Source organism: Dendropsophus ebraccatus, chromosome 5 (genome assembly GCF_027789765.1).
Source record: "Dendropsophus ebraccatus isolate aDenEbr1 chromosome 5, aDenEbr1.pat, whole genome shotgun sequence".
NCBI classification, from domain to species: domain Eukaryota; kingdom Metazoa; phylum Chordata; class Amphibia; order Anura; family Hylidae; genus Dendropsophus; species Dendropsophus ebraccatus.
Window position 1 is genome coordinate 70,609,718 of NC_091458.1, and position 26,516 is coordinate 70,636,233.

Below are 26,516 nucleotides of genomic sequence, written 5' to 3' on the forward strand. Positions count from 1 at the left end.
ACAGCGGTTTTATTATAGATGAAGTAACTAGTAGCAACAGTTCTGTCCGGATGCAACCGGGTATATAGCAGGCTTTGACAAATAAAGCAGGAGTGGTGCTGCATAGGCTGTGCGAATACGTGCCGGATGATGGGAGTAGGAGTATGAGAGGAATAGCGTTGCTGGGTGGATTAGCTTGAGAATAATACTTGCTGTGAATCCTTGCAGCGATGAGGAGAGATAACGGAATGACACCCAGATGAGAGAGAAGAATCCGGTCACTTGAGCAGGCAGAAACAGCTGAAGACTGGTATATAGCAGCAGACTTAGTCACTCTTCTGTGGGAGAGGATAGAACCACACAACCTCCTTGCTTGGAAGCAGGGGGGAAGACTAACTTGTTAGGAGGAAGTGGGAGGTCACATGGTTGCTCCTGGCCAGAGCTAGTCGGCCATTGGAGGAACCATGGTTACAGGTCACGTGATCAACAGCCTTGCATACCACTGTACACTGTAATACACAGGAACACATGAGAATACACATGAAAATGCACAATACCAGAGAATACTAGGGTAAAACCAGCAGCAGTTGCAGTGCAAACACTTACCAGAACAGGCATTGACACAGCAATAGAAATGGCCATAATAGGAGTAGTAGTCTGCATGTTCTGGGACACTGCATACCTCCCTAGCAAATTTGAGCCGACCTCGGCGAATCTAGAAGTCAGCAAACATGAATAGACTGGACAATCAAACAACAGGAATGAATGATGAGAGTGAGTGTGATGAGGTGTGTGTTTCCCACGCCCAAGGCACAGGTGAGAAGAGAGAGAGAATGAGAAACCCTAGTGGCAGGACTTCACCTAGGGGTGCCTAACGTACTCTGGCGACCAGGTAGCTAGTGCGTGAACCATCTGACGTGTAAGCCAGGACAACTTAACTGCTGGCGGGTGACCCTCAATATTCCAGCCAGTTAGACAGTAGGTTTTCTGTTAAATGTGTTACCCTACTGGAGGAGAACGTGAAGACCTGTGTACTATCTTGGCGTGTTTGTGAAATGTCTTGGATACCTGAAAGAGAATAGAACAAAATAATAAAAGCAAGCATACATGGGGAGCTCCCTTTCATACCACTCAATCACACACGCAAGCACTCCACAGGCCAAACACACGAAAAGGCATCCAAGGTGCAATATGTATGAACCAGTGTGAAGGTTAGGTATGACTATGTGTGATAACTACTGTGTTGGGACAAGACAGAGGCGAACAAATACTGGAACCAAAAGGAAGGGAAACACAAGGGACCACAAATACTGCGACGTCTTGAAGAGAACTGGCTCACATAAATCTGAATGAAAATCTGAGAAAAATCTGAATGAAAATCTGAGAAAAATCTGAATGAAAATCTGAGAAAAATCTGCATACGAACTGGCTCAACTAAATCTTTCCAGCTATAGATATGATAATAATACACAATAATGAGACTGGATGAGAAAATACACTCCTACATAAACTGGACTTTCTCTGAGGTATATGTATATACTGACTTCTCTTACTCAGAGGAGGAGCTATCTGTCTTAGACACTGGAAAATATACTGTTTTACAAAAGAGGCACTCTACTCTGAGGCAATCTAAATAACCTTTTGCTTACTCAGAGGAGGAAATACAAATGACTCTGATAACACTGAAATGCAATAGTAGAAAAAGTGCAATAATGAAATAAGTGCAATAATACCCTGTGTGGAACACACAATCACAGGAAAGGGCATTAGGAAGGAATGGATTAAGTGTCTCTGTTAGGAAGAGTCTCTTTTAGGCAATTAGACATCGTCCATGTAAAAGGCTCTGGGACAGGCACTAGAGAACCTTTTTGTTATGGTAAGTGTCCATCAGCTCATGGCTGGTTAGTACAGGGAACTTGGTCAGGAGGACCAGGCACGAACCTTGAACGTTGCAGGAACTGGAACAAAACAGTCATATAAACAGTTAGACAACAAAACAGTTTAAGGGCTCTGGTCTCTGTAGCGAAGTGGAGGAATTCCTCTGGTAGAGCGCTCAGACCGTCTCAGCGGAGGATCCTCTTCAACAGTGATTGGTGCAGGTACCGGTGGAAGATCACCCCCAGTGTCTGGTTGTAGAGATGGAGTCGTTGGAGGCACAATTGGAAGTGGAGAAACCGCTGGAACGGGTACAGGGAATGCTGGATAGCCTACGGCCATGAGGAACGGTTCAACTTGGAACATTTCTTCCAGAGAGAGAGGTTTAGCTGGAGCTGCTGGGGGAGCCGGAGGCGTGGATGCAGGTACCGGACACGGTGCTGTAAGGCCCTGTAGGTCCTCCTTAGTGCAACGTTTTATCCTATTCCGATGCACCGTCTGTGGGGCTAGCCCAGGCTTTTTGACTTCATACACATCAGTCTCTGGGTAAGGGATAGAGGAGATGACATAGGGCTCAGGCTCCCAAAGGCTTTTAAGTTTGTGAGAGCGATGATATTTCTTTAGCCAAACTTTATCCCCCACTTGTAGTGGTGTGACATTCGCCCTTAGGTTGTAGGCATCCTCTTGGCGCTGCTGAGCCTCCCCCATCCTCCGGTCAACAATTTCCCGGGCATCCTGGATTCTCCTCTGATGTTCCCGAACCCAGTCAGTTTCAGGTAGGGGGTTGAAGGGGTCAGGAGCTTGGACTCCAAGAGCACGGTCCTGAGGAAGTTGGCCTTGGCGGCCGAACATCAGGTAGAACGGGGAGTAGCCAGTGGAACAATGAGTGGTATTGTTATAGATCTCCACTAGTTCATCCAACAAGTGGGGCCACTCTACTCTCTTGGTCACTGAAGCCGTTCGGAGCATGTTGATAAAGACCTGGTTAACTTTTTCACACAGACCATTCCCTTGAGGGTGATAGGCCATGGTGCGGAGCTTCTTACATTCATGGTAGGCACACAGCTCCTGGAAAAGTTGCGACTCGAAGGCCGGACCCCGGTCCGTCAGCAGAGACTCTGGGCACCCATAGTGCTTTACGTACTCCTTGTAAAAAGTAAGAGCAGTGGTCTTGGCGGTCAAGTCCCTGACAGGTACCACGACTACCCACTTGGAGTAGTGGTCAACCATGGTGAGGGCGTAGGTATACCCGCATCTTGTAGGGGCTAGCTTCACATGGTCCAGGGCGACTAGCTGATTCGGCCGGTGGGAGGTGATTGGATGCAAAGGGGCCCTGACTTCTCTTCCCCCAGCTTTGGAGATATTACAGGCAGGGCACTCGGCACACCAGTTCTCGATGTCAGCCCTCATCCCGATCCAGTAGAACCGCTGTCGGATAGTGGCCTCCGTCTTGTGTACCCCGAAATGACCGGACCGGTCATGGTAGGCATCTAGCACCATCTTAGCGTCTCGTCGGGGAATGAGGATCTGGTGACACCTCTCCCCGGAGACCGGGTCAAGAGAGTTCCGCAGGATCAGTCCCTTCTGTAGGAAGAGCCTCTTTCTTTGCCTCCAGAGTCGCCTTAGCTCGACATCAGGATAGGTCCTCTTTATCCGCATGGGGACCCGACCAGTAGAGAGGTAGTCATAGATCTCCCCAGGACGCGGGACTCTTCCTGGATGGTCTGCCACCTGGCCAAGTCTTGCGGGGCCCTAGGTGGAGGCGAAGGCGTTTCAGGCCTAGCTGCATCAACAGCACTCTGGGTAGCGAACCTTTGGTAGAAGGGAGGCATTTCTACATCTTCCCAATCGCTGTCCTCTGGGGCCTCTTCGCCCTTGGGTAGTCGGGACAGGAGGTCTGCATTGACGTTAGCCTTGCCACTGCGGTACTTAATTTCAAACTGGAAATTGGCCAGTCGAGAAGCCCACCGCTGTTCCAGGGCGCCCAGCCGAGCAGTGTTGAGATGCGCCAACGGGTTGTTATCCGTATAGATGGTAACAGGGGTGGCAGCCAGGTAGTCCTTGAACTTTTCGGTGACGGCCCACACTAGGGCTAGTAACTCCAACTTGAAGGAGCTATAATTGTTGTCGTTCTTTTCCGCGCCCCGAAGACTCCGGCTGGCATAAGCTACAACTCTCTCTTGGCCATCTTGAACCTGGGACAGCACAGCTCCCAGGCCTTGGAAGCTGGCGTCCGTGTAGAGCCGGAAAGGAAGGTTATAGTCTGGGTAGGCCAGGATAGGAGGCGTAGTCAACAGGCGTTTCAGGGTTTGAAAGGCAACCTCCTGCCGTTCGGACCACTCGACGGGGAGCCGTCGGTTGTAGCTTTCTCGAGGGCAACCCCGGAGTAACTCATTGAGGGGCTCGGCCACTTGGGCAAAGTGGGGAATGAAGCGGCGGTAATAGCCGGCAAATCCCAGAAAACTTCTCACCTCCTTGACGGTCTTAGGGGTATCCCAGTGTTCCACAGCCGAGATCTTCTCTGGATCGGGTTGTATCCCCTCAGCACTCACAACATGCCCCAGATAGTTCACTTGGGGTTTGAGAAGGTGGCACTTGGAAGGCTTGATTTTCAGGCCGTGATCGATTAGGACCTGGAACACTTCAGCCAGATGATGGACGTGATCTTCGTAGGTACGTGAATAGACAATCACATCATCTAGGTAGAGCAGGACACTCTGAAAGTTGAGATGGCCGAGACACCTTTCCATCAAGCGCTGGAAGGTAGCGGGGGCGTTGCACAGACCGAAGGGCATGCTGGTGAATTCGAATAGTCCCATGGGGGTGGTGAAGGCCGTCTTCTCACGGTCTTCGGGTGCCATGGGCACCTGCCAGTACCCACTGGTGAGGTCCAAGGTGGAGAAGTAGGCGGCTGACCCCAAAGCAGCAATAGACTCTTCGATCCGGGGCAAAGGATAGGCATTCTTGTGGGTGATTGTGTTTATCTTCCTATAATCCACGCAGAACCGGATGTTACCGTCTTTCTTCCTCACGAGGACAATAGGGGCAGCCCACGGACTCTGACTTTCTTGGATAACGTTAGAGTCTTTCATCTCCTTGAGCAGTTTCTTGACCTGCTGATAGCTGGCAGGGGGAATTGGCCGATGTTTCTCTTTGATAGGCAAATGGTCCCCTGTGTTGATCCGATGCTGGACCAGGTTGGTCTTCCCGAAATCGAGGGAGTGTTTGCTGAAGGCCTCGTGATACCTTTTGGCCACCTTGAGGATGCCGTGGAGGTATTCAAGTGGGGTATTGGCATCGCCAATATGGAGTTCATCCCACCAAGGGGCGAGAGCCCTGTTTGAGTCCCTTTGAGTGCCACGGATGGAACTCTGATAGGCGATGGTCTCCTCACAGATGATGTCCTCAGGATCGAGTTGGTATAACATGGCCACGGTGGTGAACTTGGGTAGGTCAGCTGAGGAGTCTCCAAGGTTCACCAGACGGACAGGGACCTGACCATTGGAGACGGTCACCAGGCTTCTAGCGGCCCTGACAAGAGGTTGCCCCTCAATTTCAATAGCATCCAGAAGGGCCACATAATCAGCATTGTTGAGGCCTGGACGGACCCTGCACCAGATGAGGAACTCACTGTTAGCTGGGATGGTGATCGGACGAGCATCTCTAGTGCGGACACGGCAGATTTCTCCTCGAGGATTGGCAAATTTCCGCTGAGCGGCGAGCACCTTTATGGTCTTCTGAACGGCTTGCCTGTACTGAGGAGACATAGCACAAGACATAGAGGCATTCAAGGCATCCAACACTTCAGTGAATACATGACGGATAATATTCATGCCTAATACCACGGTCCCACTATCTCCCTGAGCCTCAGTAACAATGATACCCTGACGCGCTAGCTCCCGCCTCCCTATGCAGACAGTGGGTTCCCAGTAACCTAGTTGCACAATAGGACGACCATTACTAGCAATAAGTTTCAGACGGTATTTTTCAACTGGACCTAGGGTTCTCAGATCCCAATGTTCTTCAAACACATGCCTCGGGATAGTGGTAACCTGGGAACCTGTATCTACCAGAGCCTCCAGGGGGACTCCGTCCACCCAGAGAGTCACATGCGGGCATTGTGAGAGGAACCTTGAGAACCACTGTGCTTCCTGCGGGCCTGGATCTCGACCTCCTGGGTGTTGGCCCTCGGACCCAGGGGTAGCCCGTTTAACTGATAGCACTGAGAGCGGTAGTGTCCATGTCGCCTACAGTGGCGGCAATAGGGGCGCTCAGGGGATCTAAGTCTTGGTGGAGGAGGCCGATCGGGAACTGAATACTCAGGGCAGGGGTCCTGTGGTGGTGGAGGTGTTGGATAGGCCCCTTGTAGCCCCCTTAGGGCTTGGCAGAGAGAGTCAACCACTTGCGTAAGGAGAGCAGGGATCGCTGGTGAATTAGCCGGGATAGACTGTTGGGCAGCTTGTATAGCGGAAACTGGTGGAACCATAGTGGGCACTGGAGGTGGGGGTATAGGTCCCACCGGATCCGGGCAATCTGAACCTGGAGTACAGCCGGCACAGGGATTGTCAATGCCAACCACCCTCAGAGCCAGAGTCTTGAAGTCCAGGAAAGGCATTGTAGGGTTTTGGGCAGCTAGCATACGCAGTTGGCTCTGGATGAGTCTAGAGTCCACCCCCTCTATGAAGCGGTCAGTGATCATACTCTCCACAGCCGAGGGGTCTATGGTATCAACCTGTCTCAGGGCCCGGTAGGCAGATTGGAGTGCTAGTGCATAGTCTCTGAGGGTCTCACCTGGCCTTTGTCGTCGGTCATAAAACTTAAGGCGGACCTCCGTGGGTGACTGTACCTCAAATTCTTTACTCAGCCGGGTCAGGATCTGTTGTACATTAGCTTTCTCCGTAGCTGGCCATGACCGCACCTCCTCGGCAGCGGGACCCTCAAGTTGTCCTAGCAGCAACTGCACCTGCTGAGTGGGAGAGAGTGAGACAAGTTCAAGGGTGCGGGAAATTTTTTCCTTGAAATCAGCCAACGTGTGGGGTTCTCCTTTATAACTGGGAAGATTGTTGGGCCCAATGAAGAATGGGACCGCTGCGGTAGCCATAGCAACGGGAGCCGCGGGAAGCCTTCTTCGGGCCGTCGGCGAACTGCCGGACTCGTCAGAGTCACTGTGATGGCCGGTGGACATGACGAGGGGTTCTGGTGTAAGGCGCCTGGAAGAAAGTAGGGGCGAGGAGAGCTTGCGGGAACAGCAGGCACCGATAGGCAGGGTGTCCGGGACCGGAGAGGAATAGGGCGGAAGTCAGCATCAACACTTCCGGCGGTCCGGGCACAATCTCCTTCCCTCCTGCAACAGAGGCTTGGATACTGCAGGGCCGGTGCGGAGCGCGCGCGTGCGCGAAGACAGTGCGTCACCGGCTGACTTGACCCCTTAGCAGGCCGCAGCGCGGCAATAGCAAAGTCTCTGGGGGGATTAGCAGTACAGTTCTGGGGACACTGACAGTTGGCACAACACAGTCTGTATCCTGTTCGTGACGCCAAAAATGCGATGCCCTGGCCCCTGGGGGCCACTTCCGCAGTGCTGGTGTTATGAGCGGGCAATGACCGGGGCAGCTGCAGGGTGTATACTTGTCACGGTATAGGCCTGAGGGCAGCACAGCTGTAGGGCCGGTCTGAGGAATCTGCGGGTGATGATGGGCATGCGATTCTTCGCTGCACTTAGTCAGGGCACCAGTTAGTGGACACCAATGCCAGGGTTCAGTAACAGCGGTTTTATTATAGATGAAGTAACTAGTAGCAACAGTTCTGTCCGGATGCAACCGGGTATATAGCAGGCTTTGACAAATAAAGCAGGAGTGGTGCTGCATAGGCTGTGCGAATACGTGCCGGATGATGGGAGTAGGAGTATGAGAGGAATAGCGTTGCTGGGTGGATTAGCTTGAGAATAATACTTGCTGTGAATCCTTGCAGCGATGAGGAGAGATAACGGAATGACACCCAGATGAGAGAGAAGAATCCGGTCACTTGAGCAGGCAGAAACAGCCGAAGACTGGTATATAGCAGCAGACTTAGTCACTCTTCTGTGGGAGAGGATAGAACCACACAACCTCCTTGCTTGGAAGCAGGGGGGAAGACTAACTTGTTAGGAGGAAGTGGGAGGTCACATGGTTGCTCCTGGCCAGAGCTAGTCGGCCATTGGAGGAACCATGGTTACAGGTCACGTGATCAACAGCCTTGCATACCACTGTACACTGTAATACACAGGAACACATGAGAATACACATGAAAATGCACAATACCAGAGAATACTAGGGTAAAACCAGCAGCAGTTGCAGTGCAAACACTTACCAGAACAGGCATTGACACAGCAATAGAAATGGCCATAATAGGAGTAGTAGTCTGCATGTTCTGGGACACTGCAGAGACACTGAGTGGGCCTAACTAGTATATGGGGGCACAGATGTGCTTAACTACTATATGGGGTCACATCAGGGCGCCTAACAACTATATGAATGCACAGAAGGGCCTATCTACTATATGTGGCACAGAGGACACCTATACTGAGTTAGAATTCTTAAATGTTTGTCTGGCAGATTCTGCAGAGATGAGTTGTGGCTGGGAGCGGTCTTCATGATGGACGGGGCAGATGGAGAAGAAAATAAAAAGTAAGCAACTCCAATGAGAAAAAAAGCCCCCTGTGAGTAACTGCAAGGTAATCACTTACTGTATATGGTGTGCAGAGCAGGTGAACCATTAGTATCTACCTCTATATGTACCAGTGTATGGGGAGATACTGGCCTTTATATAGTGGATAATATTTAGTAATGGTATGGTGGTATTAGTCACTCTGTGGTGATAATATTTGTTTATTCTATACTGGTATCATTGGTCTTGGTATATTGGATTTTAGTAACGGTATTCTGGACAAGTGAAGGTAATGGTGGTGGTCACTATGAGGTAATATTTTTTCTCATACACTAGTGCTAGTAATATTGGTTTTGGTTTACTGGATTTGGTCAGTAATAGTGTGACGGTGATAAAGTGATATATGGTAACGTTGTACATATATATTTATTTATTCTATTCCCTATTAGTGCTGTTCTGGGGTCACTGAGCCACCAATAATCTATGTATTCTGATCTCATACAAAGAATCCAGTGAAAAGTGCACCTAGGCTCTCCAACTACCACAGTTGCAAACACTACAACTCCCAGCATTTACTGGCAGTCTGCAGCACACAGGATGTGCTGGGATTTGTAGTTCATTTGAGGGCCCAAAGGATCACTTCCTCTTGTGGGCCCCAGGTACCCTAGTCTGAAACTGCTTCAGAGATTTTTTTCTTTCAAATCAACTGTTGTCAGAAAGTTATATAGAGTTTTCATTTACTTCTATTTAAAAATATCAAGTCTTCCAGTACTTGTCAGCTGCTGTATGTCCTGCAGAAAGTGTTGTTTTTTTTTTCTTTTTTTCTGACACAGTGCTCTCTGCTGCCACCTGTGTCCATGTCAGGTAGTATCCAGAGCAGGAAAGGTCTTCTATGGGGATTTGCTGCTGCTCTGGACAGTTCCTGTCACGGACAGAGGTGTCAGCATAGAGCACTGTGTCAGACTGGAAAGAAAACACCACTTCCAGCAGCTAATACTTGAAGACTTAAGATTTTTAACTCTTTGAAGACCAAGCCCAAAATGACCCAGTGGACCGCACCAATTTTAATTTTTGCGTTTTCGTTTTTTCCTCCTCCCCTTCTAAGAGCTCTAGAACTTTCATATTTTTATCTACAGGGCCATGTAAGGGCTTGTTTTTTTCTGGGCATAGAAGTACTATGTAATGGCACCTTTCATTCTACCATAACATGTATGACAGAAACCCCAAATATTAATTATGAAAATATAAATTGGTGAAATTGGAAAAAACAATGCAATATGGTAACTTTTGGGGGGTTCCTGTGTCTACGCAATGTACTATACGGTAAAAGCGACAAGATACCATTATGCTATAGGTCAGTCTGAAAACAACCATATGCAGGTATACACAGATTTTCAGATGATTTTTTTTTTTTTAGTTATAATCCTTTTTTTGTTTGCAATTAGTTATTAATAAAATGGCCCTATTGTGACTCTTATAACAGTCTTAGTTTTTCACCTATGCGGCTGTATGGGGTGTAATTTTTTGCGCCATGATCTCTAGTTTTTATTAATACCATATTTGTGTAGATCGGACGTTTTGTTCGCTTTTTATTAACTTTTTTTTATATATATTGTAACAACAAAACTGTAATCCTGGCGCTTTTTCCCCCTCTTTGTTTACGCCGTTCGCCATACGGAATGAGATTTGTTATATTTTAATAGATCAGACAATTATGCATGCTATGGTATATAATATGTTTATTAATTTAATTTTTATATGTTTTATTTATCAAATGGGAAAAGGGGGGTGATTTTAACTTTTATTGGGGGAGGGGCTTTTGGGTATTTTAAAATTTTTTTTTACTTCTTTTCACACTTTTTAAGTCCCCTTGGGGGACTTTTACATACAATTATTAGATAACATACACTGATCACTGCTATGCCGTAGGCATAGCATTGATCAGTGTAATAGTCATTCTGGTGATTGAGCCTGCCTGTGACAGACTCAATCAGCAGAGCGCCCATCGGACCGCACGGAGGGAGGTAAGAGACCTCCGGTGGTCCTTTAAAGCGATCAGGACCCCCGCAGTCACACTGCGGGGTCCCAATCGGTAAGAGAGAGGAGAGGCCCCTGTCACTTAAACGCAGCGGCGTTTAAGGGGTTAATGACCAGCCTGTCAATAACGGTGAAGCGCGCTCCTCTCCGGAGAGCGCTTAATAGCTCCCTAGAGACCCAGGACGTAAATTAACATCCAGGGTCATCTGGTGACTTCCAGGACGTACATTTAAGTCCAGGGTTGTCTAGCGGTTAAATAGAAGTAAATTACAAATCTATATAACTTTCTGAAAAATAAGGAGGTAAGGAATCCTTAAGATATAAGCCATATCAGCAAGGGTGGGTTCACACTACGAAATTCTTGCGGATAAAATCCGCAGAATTCCTTCGGCTGGCCGCGCGCACGGCCTTTCCTCCATAGACACCATTCTATGGGCCGGCGTATTCCGCTATTCGCCGAAAGAAGTGACATGTCAGCTCTGCAGGTCTCCTGGATGTTATTATGATGTGTGCACCTAAGAATCACCTGCATGTCCCTGTAGATCCTGAAGATGACAATGGCAGTATAAAAGCTTATTTTGTCATTGTTCGTCATCTTCTGTTGCCAGTAGCTACATAATATAACTGCTCTACACCATCAACACCAGTAACAATTCCATCTGCACTGGGGATCCCTTTATCAATATATTGTGTGCAGCTACACATGCAAGAGACTTTATCACACACAGTTATATGCACTAACCATGCAGCAAACACGTTTAGTTCAAGTAACAGTTTTGATCTCAGGAATATCAACAATAATAACAATATTAACTAAACAAGATTAATAAAAAAATATTTTTTTCAGGGAAATTTATATTTTTCATTTAAAAAAATCTTTAAAAATCCAGTTTTCACACTGGTGACTTGTGTAATCACTTAAAGGGAATCTGTCAGCTGCAATTCCCTAACTGCTAACACTGTTAGATAATGGTTAGATCAGGGAGACACAAGGATCCTTTCATATATCTGTCTGTGATTCCAAAGCATAGAAAAAGGCTTTTATTATATGGTAAGACGAGTCAAAGAGGCTCTCCTAAGCTCCTGAAGGGCAGCAAGCTGGAAGACTTAAGATTCCAGTTGTCAGTCAAGCAGTAAGAGAAGAGAGGATACATTCATGCTTACAGGTATACATAATAAATGCATTTTTTTAACATTCAGGAAGCACAGCTGGATATATGAAGGGTACATTGAGTCAATTTGCACTGACAGCTATCTATCATAAGTTTGAAACGTGAATAACAGCTGATAGATTCCCTTTAAGGCTGATATTGCACAGCTTCACTGTGTAGACTATGCCAGAGTGAGCAGAATCATCTCACTATCATTAGAGAGACCAATATTAATCACACCTCTATTATACTGCAGGAGTCCTACAAAGGGCAGGATAGCAAGGCCATTCATTATACAGACAAATATCAACCTGTATGTACAGTAGCTCCCCTGTCACTTCTGAACCCTGATGAAGTCCGCTGGACACAACGTGTGGGGACTCTAGCTCCATCCAGCTTTTGAGAGCAGTATTTCTTGATTTTGGGTCGTTGCACATTTGCAAACAATATATATTTTTTATCATGTCTGTCACTCTTCTCTATTTGGTTCTTATTGTGCCAGGTCTTCAGTAAGAAATTAACTGATCTGTGGAATATTATTACTATGCCAATACATGTCATCTATGCCTATGAGCAGCTTGATACAATAAGAAACTATCCTACATTCCAGGATGTTTAGAATTACACATGTCGCATCTTTAGATGAGTTCTCTTCTCATACACTGAAGTGACAGCCCAGCTAATAATAAAAAGAGGAATAGTCAGTCCTAACCTATTTCAAAAGATGTACACCACAATGATGTGCTGCTAGGTAATCCCATATTTATGCCATAGCTCCTCTCGCATTTGCTATACCCATAAGGGCATATCCTGTAGCCTAAACAACACAAGTATAAACTGGATTTTATATTCACACTTGATAAACAGCAACAGAAGCAAAAATGGGATGCTGAGTGCTTCTGGTTGTCATCAGAAAAATATAATTCCATTTTAGCTGACATCTCACAAATATAGCTCCAAGTGCATCTTGTTTGTGATGTGTAATTGAAGTGGAAGTTTAATCCCGGGGCTCATAAATCACACAGAAGCTCTAGGCCCTCCCTCATGGCTGATACAAGTGAATTATCAGTTTTTTAGCTTGTACCATGCCCAAGTTCTTTCAGAGTGTAGCAGACCATTAACACATTCTAAGCCTCCTAACATAGTGCCAGATTGGCGCTGAAACCATTTATACTGCCTCCTTTTACTGACATGTAATAGAAGTAGGTGACAGGTGCAGTGAACCCATACGGTCACTTGTGCGCATAGAAGTGACTTAGGCTGCATTAATGTGAGACCTAAAGGAGCCCATAGCTAATAAACAGACTAAACCCTCTGTAACCTACTACGTATTCTAGATTTGTCCATTTGTATCTTTCAGTACTTTGTAGACTTCATTACTAGAGTATAGTGTGCCGCTGGTCTGAGAAATAACATTGAATACGTAATGGTCCTACATTATTGGCAATTTCCTAATATATTCCAACAATCACTAGGAGCAGAACAATTAACAATTGTACGATGGAATGTTTCCCACAATGCATTTTCCTGTTGTAAGCTTATTAAAGGGGTATTTCCATCTCACCTAAGGGCCCTTTTGCACTGAACAATTATCGACCAAAGAGTATGGTCAAACTGAGTAAATCAGGCAGAAAGCTCCGCCGCGGAATCCCGCCTGTCTCACTGCTTCTCTATGTGAGAGCATGGGCTCATCCGCTGTAGCCGCTCTCTGCTCAAAAAAGGGACATGTCACTTCTTTGAGCAGAGAGCGGCGGCAGTGGAGGAGTGCGCACTTTCCGATAGACAGGCTATGAAACACTGAGACAGACGATATTCCGCGGCGGATCCACCGCGCCTGATTTACTCGGTGTGAACATACCCTTACTTGGCACAATGCACATGCACAATGTTGGCTGATCGTGGTCTTTCAATATGTTGAAAAGATTAGCAATGGTCTGCAATGCGCTTTTCCGTGTAATAGGAGTGGCGGAAACAGCCCACCACTGACTGTGTGTAATAGCACAATGCAGGGAAAGAGGGGGAAGCGAGGGCTGAGCTGACAGGTCCGCACATCCGGCTATGTAATACGGCCCTAATATAGTTATACTTAAAGGGCTCACCAAGTTAAATATTTTTGCAAATACATTAATTTGGCAAGCCTGCCTCCTTCTTCTAATATGTTTACTCTTTCTTTAAGTTACAGACCACCACTCTGCTGTAAAAGCAGTGGTCTGGCTGGTGTGTGTATAACTTTGGTGTGTGTGTATATATATGTATGTATATATCAGACAGTATACATTTACTATAGCTCTATGTCTGCTTTTAGAGCAAAGTGGTGGTTGGTAACCTAAGCAACAAGCTGTCAGCAATGGAAGGCAAAGAGCCGACATATCAGGGGGAGGCAATTTTGCACAATAAATGTATGTGCAAAAATATAAAATTTGTTGAGCCTTATATGTTTATCTTTACACCTTTTATCAGTTTGTCTACTTTTACACCAAAAATATACATGAAAAGGTGGAGCGTAGCATTTGTGACCCTTTTATGCCCCATTTTCTACAGTGTCTGGTAAGTGTCTAAAAAATTTGTAATACACATTGAAAATGCAGTGCAAATCATGTCAGGCAGTTTTATGGTGCAAATTAATGTCGGGATCACACACTGTAAAACACTGGCCGTTCTTTGACCCGGTCACAGAGCGGCTGGTGTCAGTGAAGATCATCCCGGCTGGTACTGCAGTACTGGCTGGCTAAACTTAATTTGAGCTGAATTGTGATGCGGGCGCATCCGTGTGTGCCCGCATCCCAATTCACCATAGCACACAATGGAAAAGTAAAAGTAAAAGGTGGGGTGTGTGATCTAATCTGATCCATGTTAAATTTTATGGGAGAATCCTGCTGTCTCCCGTCCAACACAGTGATAAACATGATAATAATAAACTAAGATACATAGTACCAAACTAATATGATTTAAGAGAAAATGATGCGAGAGCTATTACATATAGATAGAACCTGACAGAATATTGATCCAACATCATATGTGGATAGCGCTTACTGCAAAGAGGAAGGATTTCCTTTGGGTAGCCATAATCTGTGTATTCCATGTGACAGCTTTTTTTCTGTCTATGCTGCAGTGTTTTAGAGAAGTCATTATGTGGTAGTAAGTAATGGCGGTGGTCATAGTGTATTGGAATTATTTGTCCCTTGTATAGTGGTGTTAGACTGTGTAGGGACTCTACAAAGGAGGCAATATATTGTGTGTGTGCAGGGCCGTATTTACTATTAGTCACCCGTGGTCCGGTGCCTAGGGCAGCACCTTGCAGCGGGCAGCACCAGAGAGCAGGGGGGAAATTTATTTTATTTATTTATTTATTTTTTTAAGTCTCCCACCTCCCATTCAGACTTGTCAGTAAATCTGGTGTCTTTTCGAGTGGGGATGGGAATATGGTGGTATTGGTCAGGTCTGGTGTGGCGGTGTTAAATGTGACGCCTGGAGCCATTACCTACCGTGAAAAACCATGAAAAACGTGATTCAGACAATGTTTCTACATGTGGAGAAATGCATGTGGCCGGAACCACGCTCCCATTTCTTCATGATGCTAACTGGTGAGTGTAGATGGGGCGTCTTCAAGTTTAGTGCCTAGGGCAGCAACAGCTAGTAATATGGCCCTGTGTGTGTGGGGCACCTACAGGGCATTATACTCTGTGGGGACACTTAGAGGACTAAATATTGTTTCCTTGAAGGGTAAAGCAGAGAACAGAAATTATTAGCGTACTCCATGTAGTATATTAGGAGAGCGGTAAGTGACTCGGGAGACCTGTTGCTGGCTGCATTTACAGCTATCGTTCCTCTGAACACTGCAGTGTAAATCATAGTTTATTACAATAAGGAAACCACTCCCTATTTTTTGCTGCCTGTCATTTGAGCAACATGAAACTCCCTTGAAAAGCTTCATATAACATGACTTATTACAAAACTGTGTGCTGTAATACAATACACAAAACGTTTAATAATCTGAAAGTTAACTGCTCAGAATTCTGGATAATTCAATATACAATATTACCAAAGCCGGATAGAATAATATATAATATATTTGCTCACCTGAACCGTAAAACATTCACTCTTACCAATGTGGATCTGGACCCTAACATTCTTAGCAGCATAAGACAATTTAGGGTTAAATTATATTTTGGTTGTATATTGTGTGGATATAATTTTATCCTCATACTTAAGCCATGGATGACTGATGGGATCTGAAGGTATAAGGCCAGCTGTCACTTGTCACTGTAAGATTTATTGAAAAGCTTACTTTACACTGCCTTACTACCAGAACTGTGAGAGATAAGAGAAACAGCAATACTCACAATCTGGAAATCATGCACCTCTACCGCTTCATCATTACCAGTTCCAGTCTTGAATGTTTCTAGATTGTTCCCAGCGTCAATTTCCATTGATCCTTCTTGTATTTTGCCATTGATGCTCATAGTGTAGTGGACATTGTAAACCTGCAGATAAAATGATAAAAAAAGCATAAATTATAAAAGATAATGGAATAATATTAGGGCCATGGCGACCTTCCTATTCTGTATCACAAATATTGTTATATACTTCTGGTATATTTTAGAACATTTACACTTTGTTTTTTACATTTTCTGTTTACATTTAAAATCTACAGTAATACATTCCAACTATGACTGCTATAGATAATTTCTAAAGCTAGATATAGCTATAGATATATCGCTGACCAACTCTCTCTACAATTAAAGCTAGATATGCAATGGGCATTTTTTTTTGGCCCAATAGAATAACTAAGCTGCTGGGAATTGGTGTGTTGAACTCTTCTTGTATCACTAATGTTAGTTTTCAGTGATTTTAAAGCAACTCTGTGAGTAGGACCGCTCACTTGACTTCTTAGCCTCACTCGACTACTATGTTTGCTCAGCTGCTCCTGCTCTATAATATGCATTTTCTACAACAAAAACAGATACATAATCTTTCTTCAGTGTTTCCCAACCTGTGGCTGTTCAGCGATTCTAAAGACTATAAAAGCATTATAGGAGTTGTCTCTTTCCAACAAGTGGAGAGCCAACATTTGGGAACACTGATCCAATCAATAGAAAAACCAATAATTCACTATAGTAAACAGGGTTATAAACATTAAATGCTGCCTGAGGCTTTGTTCACACAATGTATGTTTTGCATAAATCATGTCCCTTGTTGCAATTTGCAACAACGGCTGTAATTCATACAAAACATACGTTGTATTGGAATGAATGGAATCCTGGCCGAGGCATACACACATAGTGACATGTCAGTTTTCTGCGGCCACTATTCATTGAACAGAAGCTGCACAGGCAGGTCAGTTCACACAATGGAGCCTGCGGCTCCGGCCACACGCTCCATTGTGTGCAGCGGTGAATTGGGATGCGGGCATCCGTAATGATCTTAATTAACACCGGCCGGGTCACAGAACGACTGGTGTTATATGTAGTGTTAACCTGGCCCTATAATGCACAATGTGCAATGTATCCTTATTTACATATTTACAGTAGGAATTTCAGTGGGGAAACAATTGCAAGTCCTCTCAGCATGGGGCCTTTTGGTAATTTATCTGTGCAATAGATTATGCACAATCTCAGGCAGGGGCTGTTCACCAAGCCTGGGCCCTCAAACCCCAATGTAACTATGGCAGCACTTCATAGTACAGGATAGATATTGTCACAATGCCCTGATTTGCATAAAATTGCAGTAAAAAAGCAGTGATTTTTTGCAAATCATGGCAGAACTGTAGCCAGGAGACAATACACCACTGAAAGTATGTCTTTTTGGGTGGCCGTGAGCCCCCCAGGAGCTTAGGGCCCCGGGCTACCGCACGAAAAGGACCTATTATAATCCATTACTGATCTCAGGTTTCCTACTGAAATGAATTGTTAAAGATGTTTATGCCACACTTCTCCACTCCTTCCTCCTCCTTCCTCTTCATTAATAATAAATGCTGCCCGGCCTCCTGCTCGCTCAGCTGTCAGCCAGTGTCTCTGATTGCAGATCAGTTCTCTGTAGACAGTTTATGTCTGAAGGAAACACTCAGATATAGTTGAATCTCTGATCCCAAATGTGCTAAAGCTGTGGTCTAGGGGTAACTCCCCTGTCTAGAGACCTGCCAGCAGTTCATTCTCTGGTTCAAATCCCCTGATGAAAATGAAATAGAGGTCTTTTTTTTTCTTCTTTTTTTTTTCTCATTATTGTACCATTTTAAGGCTATGTTCACACACAGTTCAGTTTTTGCTCAGTATTTTGGTCAATATTTTGAAACCAAAACCAGGAGTTGATTAAAAACACAGAAAGGCTATGTTTAAAAACTGAAATTGAGTGGATGGCCACCACTTAATGGGAAATAATTACTGTAATTTTTAAACAACGGCTGTTATTTTAACGATTTCAACAGTGTTAGAACATATCCTTTCTGTGTTTTTAATCCACTCCTGGTTTTGGTTTCAAAATAATGACCAAAAATACTGTGTGTAAACAGAGCCTTAAAAATTATACAATTAGACAGGCGAATTACCCCTAGACCACAGCTTCAAGACTTTGGGATTATAGATTCAACTATAGTTGAGTGTTTCTTTCAGACATAAACCACCTACAGAGGACTGATCTGCATTCAGAGACACTGGCTGACAGCTGAGCGAGCGGGGGGGGGGGGGGGGGGGGGGGGGGGCAGCATTAATTATTCATCGAGGAGGAGGAGAAGAGGGAGGAGGAAGAAGTGGTAAGGTGGGCCAGAGTGTGGCACAAACAACTCCTCTTTGACTCTTCATTACAGTAGGAGACCTGAGATTGTACATAATCCACTGCACAGAAAATTACAAAAAGTCACCATGCTAACTAGGGGACTGCCAGCTACAGCACACTGTCAGCACCTTAGGAGGGGCCAGTGAGCCAACTGATTCCCTTCAAACAGCACTACTTTACTTGGCAGTCTCTTAAGGATACAGTACAGTATTTTCCAAAGACTGTGTTCAGAAGGTGCATTTGCGCTTGGGAGGTAAATTTGCAATTTTCTTTTAAGAGGTTCTCTTAAAGGGGAACTCCGGTGATCCCATAAATGCCGAGACAGAGTGAGGGTTTTCAGCAGCTTTAGGGTGTGAGTAAAATGTGCTGCAGACAAATGGCCCAAATCATGTAATAGAAACATATTACAAACAAGCTTAGATTATAGCTGGGGATTGAACAGGGTTAAATCTTTATTAACCGGAGTTCCCCTTTAAGGACTTTGCATTAGCAGTTAGACTGAGAATAGATAATACTTGGGTTTTGAAAAGTATCTGGAAGTTTTAGCGAAGACTTGTACTTGGGGTGAGGAGACTTCTTGTAGGGGGAATCTATCCATATATAGCTAAACTCGAACTGCAACACATGACCCTCTCCACCAGACTTATTAGTGAGGCCTGGGACTTGAATGCTATAGGTGGATAGGCCCAGAGGTAGGGAGACAGCTGGCAAATGTCCACTCAAGCACTTACGACTGTCATATATACACTTAACCTCTAGCATCCTTCGGCATGTGTATGCTATAACAGAGACATCTAGTGGTCAAAATACAGTATTAGCAACTTCATCCACAGATTACCCTGTAGTTTACAACATCAGTGCCAACATGCATACCCAGCAGTGGTACACAGGTTTTGTGACACTGCACTACAATGTAAACTGTGGTTGTCCAAGGCACACAACTTTTTTTAAAGCTAGTCCTGACTTCATGCATTTATCAGTGACTGTGACTGATTGTCTTTGCAATATTTGGATATTTTTATTTATGTATTCAAAGGAAAGTAATAACATAACCATTTGTGGACACCCTGTCATGGTCGTGAGTGTTAATGGCCTATGTTCAGTCAGGGTGCAATGTGCATCATGTGAAAAATACACAAAGCCGGCAGTAAGATATCTCTGTGCAGTGTATTCTAATGCTGTTAAATATGCGTGAAAAGTGCTTGAAAAGACAATGGGAGATAAAAAAGATGAGTGGAGGAAGAAAAGACAGATATGTGCTATGATTTGTGAAAAATAGAATATTTAGACAAGTTGAATAGTGCACAGAGTAAAAAACTTGTTTACTTAGCATCTAATACATAAGGAAGAAAAACAAACGGAAGACCTTTGACTCTAAAACTTCTGCATTTCCATTTACATTTTTTCTGCACTAAATATTTATTCCAATGACATTCACCAGCTCATATGCTTTGACTGAAAAAAAATATTTTGTAATGTTATGTAAGATATTTGTTATAAGAAAAACATTCATATGTATGACATTCGTAATGCCTCAGAGCCAGACTTTGGGTATTAGCTTACTGTCTTTTATTACCCATGGGTAGGTCTATGGGTACTATTACTTGTAGCAGTTGGATTGTAGCAGTGCATTACCCCTTCTTAGGGTCCTATTAGACAGGCTGATGATGGCCTGATCAATATTGTAAACCAGCGACGATCTGCTATCTCTTTTACTGAGCTTATTACACGGCTTGATTATTATTTTGCAAGGCCTGCATGCACATAGTCAGTGATGTCCGTGCATCCTTTGCCCAAACAGTAAATACATTACCTGTCCACACTCCCAGTCTTCTTCTTCACTCTGCATGCTTCCTGGTTCCATGGCTGCAGCTTCAGAGCCAGTCTCTGAGCAGACAGGCCGCTTAGCCAATCACTGGCTGGGACCACCACAGCAAATGATTGGCTAAGCAGTTTGTCAGCTCAGAGACCGGCTCTGAAGCTGCAGCCGCAGTGCCACATGCAGAGCACAAGAGGAGAACGGGAGCGTGGACAGGTAGTGTGTTAAATGATTTTTTTATTTTATTGTAACTCCCAGTCGGCACCCGATGATTTTAGGTCAGAGTCTAAAGAAATGATCAGCCGTTCAACTGATCGTTGTCTTTATTACACAGCAGGGAACCATAAGCTCCCGCTGTAACAGTATATCTTGTGCCTGCAGGCAGTATCTGCCTCCAGCCACAAGGGGCCAGTCAACTGGTGCGTGTGATGTCACTCATGCAAAGCAGGGAGAGGAGTTCCTGGGGGACTAGACAAATCATACAGGTGAGCTTTTTTGTTTTAATTACAGATGAAGGGGGTAGTGGTAGGATGATGAAGGGGTAGGAGGATGATGAAAGGGATAGTAGTATGAAGATGGAAGTAGCAGTTGGTGTAAGTAGTTTGATGATTTGGCCTCTATTTATAAATCTGGTCAATGCATATATTTAATATGTACACTAGGAGCAGTCTTGACACATACAGTAGGTTATGTATAAATGCTGTTATGTATATGTTTAATATAAATGCTGCCCTAAGCAGTATAAAAGATTGTCGGCAGAAAAAGACCACTGGGTCCATCTAGTCTGTACTTTGAGAATCTGACTGTAGCCATGATGTGTAGTGGAAGAATAGAGGAGAGAATCGGCAACCTCCCACCCTAACATGCAGACTTGATGTTCCCTTGCCGGAGAGCAGGTACAAAAGCCATCAGATGTGTAGGCAGGTGCATTCTTGTCCTAGAGCACAGATGTCAAACTCAGGCCCCCCAGCTGCTACAAACCTACAATTCCCATCAGCAGCCAAAGCTTAAGGTGATGTTACGTCGAGGGCGATGTCTCCGTATAGACCTGCATGCTGCTATTGGAAACTGCAGTGCTCTAATGTTACATAACTCACTCAGTGAAGGTCAACCAGTGAAGATCCCGTTAGTGAAGCATTTCAGAACCGTTTTCAGTAATATGAATAGAAAGATTGGCGGTGAGAAATATACACAGTTAGGCTAGTAAGGGATATCTCCTTACATACATCATTGCACTACTGTATACAAGAGACTGTTCTTACAAAATCGTGTAAAGGCTTCCTACTGCCAAGTTTACCTCAGTAAAGAATTTCTCATTTGTTTCGGTAAATCTGTGCTTGGCTACACCATTGCACCGTTAACACCACTGTGGGCAAAATTTTTACCATCCACCAAACATACTACATATGGTGTAGTCAGTTTTTGTATAAAAAGCAAGATGACTATTATAAAGCCTTATAATAGATGACTATATACAGCCTTAAAAAAACATGGCCGCTTTCTTTCAGAGACAGCGCCACTCTTGTCTCTAGGTTGGGTGGGGTTTTGCAACTCAGTTTCATTAAAGTGAATAAGCCTAATTGCAAAACCCCACCCAAACTGAAGACAAGAGTCATGGTATTTCTGGAGGAAAGCAGCCATGTTTTTCTTATCATGGATAACTCCTTCACAAGTGTGTGAAGACTTGCTCTTTAGCAATCAGGGAAATACAGGTAGAGCAGAATAGCCTGGACTACGTATTACCAATGTATAATGGAAATTGTAGTCTATCACCCACATGGTCTGTGGTTTAAGCCATGTCTTCTCTTACTGGAAAAGATCACGTAGGGAACAAAAATGTGACCATAAAGGTAATGATACTGTACATGTACATGATGTAGGATTTGTGTTATACTGCAGAATGTAAAAAGGATTTTTCTATTTGAATGGGACAGCCAGGGCATTCAGCAAGCAGGCTCCATGTACTCTTCAGGCCACAGATATGAACATATGCAACAATTCTTGTGCTTTGCAGACAATTCATGAAAAAATAATACAATTTGAAAGATAAAAGGACTTTATAATAGAAATACATTTATTTTCTTAGATGAAAACAATGTAAAAAGTAATTGTGTATTATGGTTGCATTTTCTGCTAATTATTATTCCTACTTAGGCGAGAGTTTAGTTAACTCTTCCGCCTGAATTTCAAATTGTCTCTTAATTCTGTTAGATTTTTCTGTTTTATAAAGAAACAAAAAGAACTATACAATAGAAGTAGAAGACAATAAATAGTTTGGGCAGAGGCGTCAGACTAACTAACTTTAGTTAGAAGAACTTTACTAATGGTATGCATTAGTATATTAGTAGACTTTTGTAAAGCGTTGTTTTTTTGTCCTTCAGATTTGCCGGTTCTACAGATGACTGTTTTAGGGCCAGTTTGCTTTTATTTATGTCAGTGCCAAAACTGTGACTATAAACTAAGTTCCCATTGATCAACCTAAAACATAGTTGTGAGATATTAAAGGGAACCTGTCAGTAGGATTTAGGCCCTCACTGACCACTTCTCCTGGCTTTATTGTTTGCCCACAAGTATTTTTGGCACAAATTATGCCCAATTACCTGTTGCTCATTGTGTATGCTTGTTCATACCTTATTATTCAATACAGTTTATGCTGTACTTTGTATACACAGAAGTTACTAGTGTGTCTACTGGCATTGCTATGTGTTATCATGCACTTTATATTCTTATGATCCATTTACTAATATAGAGACTATGGCCCAGATTGTGTCTGATTTCTGTCTCTCAGAAAGAGCTGTGATTGGTTGGTATCTGTTTGAGACTAAAATCAGACCTATTTGCGTTGCAGGAAGATTGATAAATGTGGGCAATATATTCTTGCACTATTGGTACTTGCCCAAGTACAGTGTCTCAGGGATATGTCCCACCCCCATTCACATGTTTTTAATTGTTTAATTCTATAGTTTCTTTGTATTCAATAAAATGATGTAATTTTGTAGTAAGACCACATTTACATATCTATGGTCCTACCCATAGCCCCTAACCCTTGGCTACGGACAGGACTGCAGATATACATGTGCAATCCACAACCTGTCTAAAGGGGCACAGACCCCTTTATTCAAAATAGAGGATCCATGCTGCAAATGGGGGCCGTATTAGGGTTTGCCAGTATTTTTTGCAGCACAGATTCCCGCCCCAACATACAAATGGGTTTATGGGGCCATAGAAATGAACGGGTCTGCATGTATCCAAATTTTTGGATCTGCAAATGTGGACAGATTTAACGTATGTGTGAAAGGGTCTTCATTTGGCGTTACATAAAATCTTTATTATGAATTAGAGATAGAGATGAGCGAACCGGGTTCAAGTTCGAGTCGATCTGAACCCGAACGTTCGGTATTTGATTAGCTGGGGCTGCCTAACTTGGATAAAGCTCTAAGGTTGTCTGGAAAAGATGGATACAGCCAATGACTATATCCATGTTTTCCACATAGCCTTAGGGCTTTATCCAAGTTCAGCAGCCACCACTAATCAAATGCCGAAAGTTCGGGTTCAGATCGACTCGAGCATGCTCCAGGTTCGCTCATCTCTAATTAGAGATGCTTAGGAGTAGTAGTAGTATTACAAACAGAAGCCCTTGCGTAGGTAAAAACAAACATGTAGATAAAGTGTAGATAAACATTGGGGCAGATAATCAATGGGCAATGGGCAAATTTATAACAGTGGCTCAGCCTGTTTAAAACCCGGCACATCTTTAGACTGTCTAGTTTGAATTGAACAGTCTATTAGTTGGCTTGGTTTTACACCAAAAGTGTGTGCTAAAAAAGTGCATTTTTGTGCACATATGCTAATCCCCACCTTTGTTTCCAAAGCCACTCCCATTTTTTCAGTAAACCACACCCCTTTGTTAAAGGAGTGTGTCTAAAAAATGTCTAAAACCCTTTTTAATTGTGCAGACGGTTATGATTATCTGCCCCCCATTACCATGCAATCCTGTGGCATATGGTTATATTTTTATAGAGTGTCACTTATTAATATGAGGCCTGGGCTGTGGGGACAGTAGAAGTAGAATATTGCTATATCCTTTCCTTACTGTATCTTTGCCGCTGATAATGATATAATTTTTTACACACAGTTTGGGGGCAGAAAATCCCGCTGTCCCTAGTCTTTGTGTGATAGTGACCTTAGGTATAACCTCTACAGACAGTAAACTTAACAAGTAAATACCAAGTGAGACAGGTAAACATGAAGTGAGTAATTCAAGCTCATTTGGTTGTAAATTATCCCCTCCAAGTATACACAGTGTCCTTTACCCACAGCAAACAAAGACTGCAATGATTTATGAACGTCAGTGGAACAATGATCCGTTAAATAAAGAAGGTAAAATGTCAAATTAATTGTATTAATGGGTTACCATACTGGTGCAGTGTATTAGAGCTCTCTAATATATGACAATGTAGGTTATAATGAATGACTTTTCACACAATTATAATACAATGTACAACAGTTCCGTACAGTTTTCAGTGTATTTAGTTTTGCATAGTATAATGGATCCATTAATGTGTTTTCTTTACCTTGGGTCCCTGATTGTGAATATGTCTAGTTTAGTATGCAAGTCACTTGATAAATAGCTATGTGAGGGCAACAGCAAATGTTCCATGATATTATCAGAAGTGTCAGTGTAGGTCTATGCACAAAAGACAAAATGCACATTAGTTTGTCTGGTTAATGAAAACACATCCTGGCTGGTTGAGAAATACTGAACTACATTTATAGCATGCTGCTGAGTGAGGTAGTGCTGGGGGAAGTAACTGGCCGATATACAAGAGCTGATTGAGTCCGACATAAAGGGGCTTTTGTCTGCGAGCAGTCACCACTGACCCCAGCTCAGCCTACTAGACCATAAGCAACAGAGCCAGAGAAAGCTACCCCGGCATATATCCTTGAAGGCACATCAAAAGCTCTCACACTTTATATGAAACAACACAATCACTTAGTATAAAAAAAATCATTTTAAATACTGGATATTTTTTATACTGAGAAAGATACAGCAGCATTTTACTTGTGGCTAATTATTCCTCTAAAGCCAATTATTGTGACAAGTTACACTTCTCTCTCCGCTAAAGCTATAATGATCCATTTTAATAATTTATGTATTTATGTTGCCGCCAATTAAGCCTGCCATCTGTAGTCAGGTTAAACAGTCAGGCTGAAATATTATTATTTTATTTATTTCTACATCTCAAAGAATTCTCAAATAAATAAGAAGTCTAATGGAAAATCTTGTCAGAGTGAATAACAGCACGGTTCATACATCCAGTTCTGTGCCGCTATGCACATGCATCAGGAGATTAATTCTATATTAAAATAGCATAATACATTTCTGCATGTCAAGTACCTATTCATTTCCTGCGGAATGTTGTTCGAGCCATGTGGGATCTCATTCTCATTTATTATGGCAGTGTCACTGCTGCATGTAACAGTCTACATGTTCTTGGAGTCAGTTCAGAGAAAGTCATTGTCTCAATGGCTTAGGAGAAGGAAATGCATCAGGCACCTTTTTAAATAGGCACCTGGTGAGCATGTGGCTGCTACTCACCTGGCATTTTGTGCTTAGACATAAATTATATAACTTACATGTTTATCATTTACTTTCCAGAAGTAGAATGCACCAATTGCTCCAAAGAGAAGCAGAAGAGCACCAGAGATAAGCACCACGGCGCCGATTCGGAGTAGGCGGCCACTGTTGGATGGCTTCACTGTGATTGCTGTATAAGCCTACAAGTACATGAGACATGGCTATAAGTAACATTCAGCAAAGCAATAATTATATTGTTAACACACAACTTGACTTGTCTGTCATCAATTCAAACTCCTGGATGCACTATAAGAAGACAGTTGTAGCTCCGCCAAACTGTATATACAAGATTTCTTAAATCATCTTAATATCAAGTGGAAATGTCTGACACAGACACCAGTTCAGAAAAAACATATTTGAAGGAGGGCTAAGACATTACCAGGTTTGCATCCAGAGGGTAAAAATCTATTGTATTTGTTGTTTTTTTTAGCACCTGGGTGTATTACTGACAGAAAAACATCTTTGTTTAAGACTAGGTAACCAATGTATGTGGCATGGTAAGAATGGTAGGGGTAAAAGTGCAGAACTTGTGCAGCCTTTTACATTCTTTTAAACGATGGTTTCTGCATTAAGGTGTCAAATGCAATGCCATTGTCTGCTTGTG

General features: G+C 43.6%; 1 protein-coding gene across 1 annotated transcript in view; it reads right to left on the reverse strand.

The window, feature by feature from the left end:
• Positions 1-26,516, reverse strand: part of CNMD (chondromodulin) — a 71,091-nt gene that overhangs the window by 43,316 nt on the left and 1,259 nt on the right. Inside the window, exons 2-3 of the mRNA XM_069972314.1 lie at positions 25,912-26,052; positions 16,028-16,168 (exon numbers count right to left, since the gene is read on the reverse strand). Of these exons, the coding sequence (XP_069828415.1) occupies positions 16,028-16,168; positions 25,912-26,052 (282 nt within the window). The remainder of the gene's footprint in view (positions 1-16,027; positions 16,169-25,911; positions 26,053-26,516) is intronic.